The sequence below is a fragment of the Sprattus sprattus genome, assembly GCF_963457725.1.
Source record: "Sprattus sprattus genome assembly, chromosome: 11".
Lineage (NCBI taxonomy): Eukaryota > Metazoa > Chordata > Actinopteri > Clupeiformes > Clupeidae > Sprattus > Sprattus sprattus.
Window position 1 is genome coordinate 26,678,239 of NC_137909.1, and position 8,938 is coordinate 26,687,176.

The window sequence follows — 8,938 nt, forward strand, 5'->3', positions numbered from 1 at the left end:
AGTGCAGTCAGAACTTATACACAATACTCTGCATCCAAAATCCTTACTGTACAAATTCTATTATAGAATGTTTAACAACAATGTAATATCTAATAAAGACATAGTCATATCAGGTATCAGAATGACTGATTCACTGGTAGTAAGATGTGCACAGTTCCAGTAAAACGTAATCATATGAATGAACAATTACCATTTTATTTTGTAGAGTTCCTCAGCAAGTCACTGTAGTGATTGTCCAATTGGTGTCTTCATGCGCAAATAATGTTCCAGGCATGTAAGTACAACATCATCAACTTCGGGGTCAAATTTGTTGGCGAGCAGGTGGTGCTGGCTTAGTATCCACTTCAGATCCCCAGCACCATACACACATACCTGTCTTCTATACATACCATTACACGGAGGATAGGGTGCCCCTTTCCTTATGTCTCCTTCCAGAGAAATCCACTTCACCAGACGGACTATGGAGTTCAGGTCTGTCATGTCGTATTTGTTGTTGGAAGGGCTGGACCCTGGCATACCTGGCATGCGCTGAAGAGTTGCCCAAAAGTTCTCATCTGGACTGTATGTGTCCTTCTCCCACTCCATCAAAGCTTTAGCCTCTGGGTTTTTAAACAAGTGCTCCACAAACTGTCTAGACAGCACAAAGTAAGCATTTCCAGAGAATATTGGAGTACTGATGGGAGGGGGGCTCTTCTTAATGCCAGTCCGGATGACATCAGACTCAGTGACATTATGATGGTATTCCCAGCGAGCTTTCTTGTGCTCAGGAGTTGCCTCAGACTCTAAGCTGTTCCGTCCATTTAGCACTTTTAGTGCTCGCACCATCTCTGTGTTGGTTTTGATGGGGAAGTCAGTTCCACAGGTATTGATAAGGTACTTCCACTCAACAGTCGAGTCCACCAGATCATTCATGCAGTTCAGGTCAGCTTGGACTCGAGACCAAGAGGCATAAACAACCCTCTCCAGTTTGCTTGCCACAAACACATTTGGAAAACAAGAAACAATGGCTTCCACAGCCTTCATGAAGTTTTCTGAACACTTCTTGTCCACATGCACACAGTACACATTCTGTGGTGTGTACACAGCTCTGAGGAGCCTCTCAAACATCTCGATCTTCTCATGGATCACCATGGAATAGGCAATAGGAAAGTCCCTCTCTTCTTCGCTGAGAGTTACGGTTAGAAACCCCCTGTCTTTGATGTAAGCACTGCAATCCTTTGTGGAATTGAGATAGAAAGACTCTGGCAAAGCGACACGTCTTCTCTTCTTCAGAAGTCTGCTGAGGTCCTCCTTAGCGAGTCCTTCCAAATCTCCTCGAACGATTGCTGAGCATGCCTGTATTTCCCCCAGCTCCCTGGTCTGTAACTTCTGTTCGTTTGAAGACCTGTCTTTAGTTTTTTTCAGTTTTGAGGTCTTCAATAAAATCAAAGTCAGACACATGCACATCAATATCATACACATAGCTTTCAGTGTCTTTTGTCTAAAAAATGTTCCTACCAGAGCCATTGTGCTTAAAGTCAAACTGAAATGGAAGTGCCCCTCAGACAGTGCTGAATGCAAATGCACCTGAGGAAAGATGTCACCTGCCTCCCTTGCAAAGAATGAAGGAGGAGGCAAGGGTTAGAGTCATACATAACTCTGAGTGTGTGTGTGTGTGTGTGTGTGTGTGTGTGTGTGTGGGTGCATGTGAGCGGAATTAAATGAGAGTATTCTCCTTTAGGTGTTAGGCTAAAGTACCCAGATTATTCATTTTTTGTGTGTGTGAATATCTCAACACTTACAAAATAGAAAAATGTAAAAACAAAATGAAAATATAGCTGCAAGCAGCGATGGAGGGTTCATGCAGCGAATCGGTCAAATTCGATTGGCTGTTGAAGGCGAATGCTTTCAGAACGCAATGCAGTGATAAGGCTTGGTCTTTAGAAAGGCCGTGCCAATTTTGGTGAAGATCGGATCAAATTTGCGACCTGTGCAAACTTTTTAGTGTTTTGGATTAAATTAAGGTCAAAGGTCACCAAATGTATTGACTGTCCCCCAGATGGGGTCAGCAGTCCATGTACCAAGTTTGGATTTGATACATTACAGGGTTGCCGAGATATGAGCTCACTTCCTGTTTGGCGGCTTCGCCGCCTAATTCGATTGGCTGCTACTGGCGAACGCTTTCATCAATTGTTCCATAAACTAATACGGTTATAATGCATGGTCTAATGATGGTCTGCGCCAATTTTGGTGAAGATCAGATCAAATTTGTGACCTGTGTTTGCTTTTTAGTGTTTTTTGACTAAATTCAATATGGCGCCCTGATCAATTATGATAATGTCACATATTTGCATGTGTAAATCTAAAGACCTCCAAGAGCATGTATAGATGCCACTAGTAAGTTGAAATTCCAAACACGTCAACAGCTACAGGCCAAAATGCATTTTTGCTAATTACAGCGCCACCTAGAGGTCAAAGGTCACCAAATTTCTTAAGCGTCTTCCTGATGAGGTAAGCGGTCCATGTAGTAAGTTTGGTCTTGATACATGAAATCGTTGCTGAGATATGAGCCCACGTCCTGTCTGGCGACTTCGTCGCAAACTTTGATTGGCTGTCACGGGCGAACGGTTTTAGTTGCGAAGATGTAATATAGTATCCTTTGTGAGCCTTGGTCTGAAGATGATTTGTGTCAAGTTTGGTGTTGATCGGACAAAAATTGTGACCCGTGAAACTTTTTGAAGGTTTTTGATAAAATCCAAAATGGCGGAAAATCCATCACGGCGCAAAATGACGTCATAGGGTGCGTTGAACTCGTGCTGGTCCAAGGATTCCAAGGATGCCTCATTTTTGAAAATCGGGCCAACGGGTCAAAAGTAACGTGTGTGAACGTACGTCCAACTTTGACCTGTTGGTGGCGCTAGAGCGCTACATCTGCCTACATGAAACTTGGTGAAATGAATCATGGGACTGTCCCCAATCAGTGTGCCAAATTTCACAACTTTTTACCAGACGGTTCTATGGGCTGCCATAGGATCCCAGCACAGAATCATAATAATAAGAACAAATAGAAACACAATAGGTTTCCTGCAGCTTCGCTGCATGAACCCTAAATATAGCTGCAAGCAGCGATGGCGGTTTCCTCCAAACATTGCGAACCAGGGAAAAATGTATTTCTGTGACAATTTGTCACTGTATAGAAAAATTCATGTTGCAGTCTTACCAATGGGATATTAAAGTAACACTATGCAACAATTTGACACTTTTTAAGGTATGGTTTTATAGGCAACTGGTTTTGATACCATCCTCAAATTCACTTTGATAGCATATGGTTATGTGAAGGACAGATAAACACCTCTGACTTCCCCACTAGCCACCCAAGATATGTGTAAAAAAGGCTTCTCCCCCAGCTGTATCTAGCTGAGGCACCCCGCTGTTTGGGCCAGTCACAGGACCTGGGGTCCAGGCAGAGGTCAGCCTATCAGCTGATCCCTAGGTTCTGTGGGGGTCGTAAACAGTAGAGTGCCACTGTCTATTTGGCCACCACCAAGACAGTTTCAAAGGAAACCCCACATCAAACCCAACTCAGTGGACAGTTTCAAGACTCCCCCTGAGGCATGTCCTGACATGTCTCTCAGCCCCTCACCCCCTATATAAGCCCGACCTTCTCTCTGGCCAGTGTGTGGGAGCAGAGCTGGAGAGAGGAGCATCAAGGAGCTTGTTGGACTATTCATTTCATCATTCAGAGACATTCACTTGCCGTGCGTCATTGAGATAGTGAGTGTTTGCTATATGTGTCATTCATGTCCGTTCATGTCATTGTATATAGTATCTGTTATTTACATGTATCAGTTGATCTGTATCATTTGTATCCAGTAACTGTTGCTATGGAATGTTCACCGTTACACGGCACGGTTAAGGGACAGATCCTCATTTCATTCATGGTAACCTTCATCATATTCATTCTTGTTGTGCATAATGGTAAATATCTGTATGTCTTATTATTTATCTTTTCATAGAAACCACAGTTCAGTTCACGGATTCAAGGGTGGATATAAGTCATTTACAACGGCAATTATATTCACTGTTCATCATCATAGTCACGGATTCTATCACTTCATATCTTCACTTCATGTGTGTGTGCAATAAATCAGTTAACATTTGGCATCATCCATTCTTGTTCTGACCGGACAGACCTGTGGCGATTGTAACCAATTCATTCAATCAGCTATACAGTCCTTTCCGGGGATTCAACTACATCCCCTATTTTATAATATGCCTTATGTAGTTCTGTGTAACGAGCTGGAACCCCCTGCAAAAATGGAAGAAAAGCTTTCACACGCATGAAATTCGCAGCTATACAGCCAAAAGACGCCAGTTAGTGTGTTGGCAAGCTTCTATCAGTGTCAACGGGTGTTGGTGGTGTTTGCAAGGTTTTTGCATGTCTTTTAGGTAGTTAGCCTACTAGTTTTGGAACAGAACTCCGTATTGCTGCTTTACATTTCAAATGCAATACTGTGCTAGAAGGCTGTGAAATTTGGCACACTCATTACTCATCACACCAAGTTTCATGTCTCTCATTAGACCACTCTAGCGCCACCAATGGGTCAAAGTTGGACTTGTGTTAACACACGCAACTTTTGAACCGTATGACCGATTTTCAAAAATGAGGTACCATTGGATTCCCTGGATCAAGACGAATTAAACACACTCTGACGTCAATTTCACTCAAATATTTGCTGACATATGACTTCACTTCCTGTTTGGCGCCTTTTCTGCTGAATTTGAGTGGCTGTACTGGACAAACGGTTGTGAGGATCAAAATTATTTTCCATAACTTTTTTGAGGCTAGGTGTGAAGATCATCTCTGGTGATTTTGAAGAAGATTTGAAAAGAATTGTAGGAGGAGTAGGCTTCCAAAGGTTTTTGATAAAACCGGAAATTGCAGATAATCTATATAAACTGAAATTGACGCCATAGGGTGTATGTAATTCGTCTTGATCCATGGAATCCAATGGTACCTCATTTTTGAAAATCAGCTTACGGTTCAAAAGTTTTGTGTGTGTTAACACAAGTCCAACTTTGACCCGTTGGTGGCGCTAGAGTGGTATAATGGTATAATCCTGTCTCTGTTCCCCCCTCTATATATAGTTCTGTCTTTCTGTATTCCCCTGTCGGATTGTAATACCTGGTATCGTATAAGTACCTGGTATCGTATAAGAATTTCTGATTTTTGCTCTACTGTGTTTTTCCCATTTGGAATTGTGTTTTTTCCTGTCTGGAATTTTTGCGTGTTCTGTTTTGAAGGAAATAGATGTGTTTTTTTTGCAACCTGGTCTGCGATTGGGTCCTTACTGTCAGAAAGCCTTACAATAATATTCTGTGAATAGATGATGAACAGCATACAATATGTATGTAAATGTACATATTTTAAATAATCAAAACCCAACCTAATAGGTCAACAAACTCTCAAAGTGGGTTCCAGAGACCCATCGCCTAGGGATCCTTTTCCTTGATGGGGTGCCATGGGGTCCCCAGAAAGAAAAACATAATTAGTGTTGACCATAATTACATACATTTTTTGTAATAAGTCATCTTAACTCAAAATGCAGCGTGGTTGTTGTTCAGTGTGTCAGATCATGAAAGTGCCCACATAACACAATACACATTATATATTTTGAAAAGACAATACATTTATTTTCAGAACAGAAATGTGTCTAACTGAGAATGGAGGTAACCATTATGAATAGAGACATTCATAGAGAGAACTGTTGTAAATTTAGTATGCCCCCCTGATTTTTCTGTTGTCCTGTTTTGTGGCCTTCATTTTATTAATAACTATGCTGTTGCATGTTTGAACCAATAGATGGCACTCTGAGCTAATAAATAATGCAATTCTGAACCACTATAGTAGGCCTTATGAAAGAAAAATAAGACTGATAACTGAGACCACAAATTCGTAGCCTAATACAAACTAATTGCATACCGTAGAGTATGTTCAGATTGCATACCATAGAGTATGTTCAGATTGCATACCATAGAGTATGTTCAGATTGCATACCATAGAGTATGTTCAGATTGCATACCATAGAGTATGTTCAGATTGCAATCTTCGTTCATTTTTTTTTTCAAAGTCTCTGTTGTGGCCATGTTTGACTTTCAAAATGGCAACCACCCATAACTTGTTTTTAACTGGATCCCTCATGACAAATCAGATTGGCCTAATTTGGCTAATTTTATAAGGCTAAATTCGTAGCCTGATACAAACTTTGTCTGCGCAAGTGAGCAATATGCAACAGGCCTAACATCCTCTGGGATGTTATTTTACTCTAGGCTACTTAAGACCTTTTCAAACAATTGTCATGTTGTATATCTTCCCTTTTAAATGAACATACTTCACACGGCCTCATACCTGTCAAGTGCCTTGTTTTTTCTCCCCACGTCTGACGTTTGAATGCAAGCCCAATGACATGATGTGATACCAGGACTAGACAACTGCTAAGACCAAATGATGGTGCTGTGTTTGCTTCTTTATCATTTAATTACATTATAGTCAGGAGGGAGAGTTTTATTAGCCTAATAAAATACTATAGCCTATAGCACATGACATTCATTAACGTAATCGTCACTCCGTATCGCATCAAAAAGGTTACATTCCTGAAAAGTTATTGCATGCTGTGTGGACAAATGTTTCTGCATATTGGTACTATTCCCTCCCGTTGATGAAATAGACGTTTTGCAAGCAATTCAAGTGGCCCTGTGGTCATATTTTTGCGTGGAATATAACCACACTTATAAACACGTCTGCCTCTAGAGTCTAGACACCATGTTGGCTGCGGTCTAAACAAAACAAGGCTGCGTGCCTGTGACGTTGAATCCAAGGAATCGATCCACTGGGAACTGGCTCTCAACAAGAACCTGTTCTCGATTCTCATCCCTAACCAGCACCATCTTCATGCACAAAAGGCAAACAGCTACAGAAATGTAAGGCACACAGTTTTCTTTGAATTAAAAAAAAAAAAAACAGTTTGCAATGAGTAACTTTAGTCTCAGATGTGACCTCTCACTGACAAGTCTAGAAACACCCATCAATCACCCATGCAAAGCATGACACTACAGTATCCCCGCTAGTGGGCCAATCACGGCCAAGGAGTATCCGTCGCCATGAGCGGGCCGACAGAAATTTTTGCGGGGACACGGAGAGCTGTCCGACGGCTCTGGAGAGCACGGAGAGGGCGTTTCAGCTACCTGAGAAGGCGTTCCAGCTACCTGAAGGCGTTCCTATGTGCCCAAAAACGTGTCGTACGGTGTACCATAAAAAAGCCTTAAGGATCCACAAAGCTTAAGACGGGTCTCACTACTTCTAAAAAACGATGAAAGGAAAGTTTGGGGAACCAAAAAAAAAAGAGGATATTGTTCAAAAGGCTGCCTCTACCAGCGGCATCGAGCCGGGCACCTTGTTGTGCAGGCCACTCACGAGACTTGGGGACCAGAAAGAGGTCACCCAATCGGGTAGTCCCAGAGTTCCATGGGAACGCATACACAGGGGAAAAATACTGGCAGTTTCTAGCCCCAAGCCGCTTTCCAGGTGTCCCTCATCAAACATATATAAGTCCGACCACCTATAGCCAGTTGTTGGGTCAAGCTAAGCTGAAGAGGAGCGACATCATCAAGAAGTACATCAGACGATTCACATCCAGAGCCTTTCACTGGTCCTTATGCGTATCTGGCCATAATTCATGAGAAAAAGACTTAAATGTGTCCCTAAATTGCACAAGCTTTTTATTGTAACTCCTACTGACTGTGAGGGATACAACAACAGCTTGTGCATTTAAGTTCCACTCTCAAGTTATTTAGGAAACTCTTCTTTCTGTCAGAACATATGTTTTGAACGATAATAATAAAGTGTCAAAAAGTGTTTTCAAGTTCATTGACTAAACTTTTTGATACTTAAGAGCAAAGTGTGAATTGAATACTTTCTGGTAAGTAATATCAATATTGCACTATACTGTGCTGTTGTCTCAGTTCACAGAAACATTTGGCATGATGGACTGTGACATCCTCAGCTGAACCAGGTGTTTGAGGATAAATGCTCAGTGACATGAAATGAAGCCCTGTTTAGAGCCACACAGAACCACCTCTGATTCATTAGCACACCTGTCAATCAACAGGAGCCACGCCCTCTCCCAGATGCCAGCACTGACAATGTTGTTCTCAGTGCATCACACAGCTGCCTTCAGGTGATAGGTGAATGATCCTCTTTATGATTCTGTGTTACTGTAAAGCTCACATCAGTGTTCAGGCTTAGTTGCACAGAACTGCACAGCTGTAAATGATCCGAAGTTTGAATTACCTCTCTCTCTGGAATGTAAAACTGAAGAGTTTTCCTCATCTTATAACAAACTGAAAATGTTAATGAAAGCCGTTTTATGGAACTTTGGAGCACAAATCTACATGGTGACTGGCTTGGGTGATTAGTGGGAGAACTAAGATGCATCTCTCCATCACATGACAATACCATCAAAATCAATTTGAGGATGTCAGAAAAACTTCTCACCAACAAAATCACAACTTCACTATGGTAAAAGCCTGCATAATGTTGCTTTGCATATTCTCTATGATGATCGATCCTAGCACAGTGTGAGCCTATTTCTATCTTTCTTTAATTTGATTTTAATTAAATAGTTACCCGTAGTAATGCTTTAAATGAGATCCAAGTTCCAGTAGGTGGCAGCAGTGTAGCAAATATCACAACCACAACGTTTGATCAATAATATTGTTTCTTATTTTGTTGATATTGTGTCCTAAAAGCATTTGTGTTTGGTTTGGTCTACATGTCTTTCAATTACTTAATTAAATGTGTTTGACAATGCTCAGCTGTTAGTTTATGTAAGGTTTTTCAACAAGGAGAATAAAGAGTTCTGTGAAGACTTGTTAGGTGTTACATACCTTCAGACCAGTA

At 41.4% G+C, this 8,938-nt stretch overlaps 1 protein-coding gene across 1 annotated transcript; it reads right to left on the bottom strand.

Annotated features, from left to right (window-relative positions):
• Positions 1-219: 219 nt before the first annotated feature.
• On the bottom strand, positions 220-1,332 carry LOC308372628 (beta-1,3-galactosyl-O-glycosyl-glycoprotein beta-1,6-N-acetylglucosaminyltransferase 3-like; the record flags this gene model as incomplete). Its single annotated transcript, XM_080847848.1, has 1 exon — positions 220-1,332. The coding sequence occupies exon 1, from the start codon at positions 1,129-1,131 to the stop codon at positions 220-222; it is 912 nt and encodes a 303-aa protein (XP_080703974.1). The 5' UTR covers positions 1,132-1,332.
• Between the last annotated feature and the right edge of the window lie 7,606 nt (positions 1,333-8,938).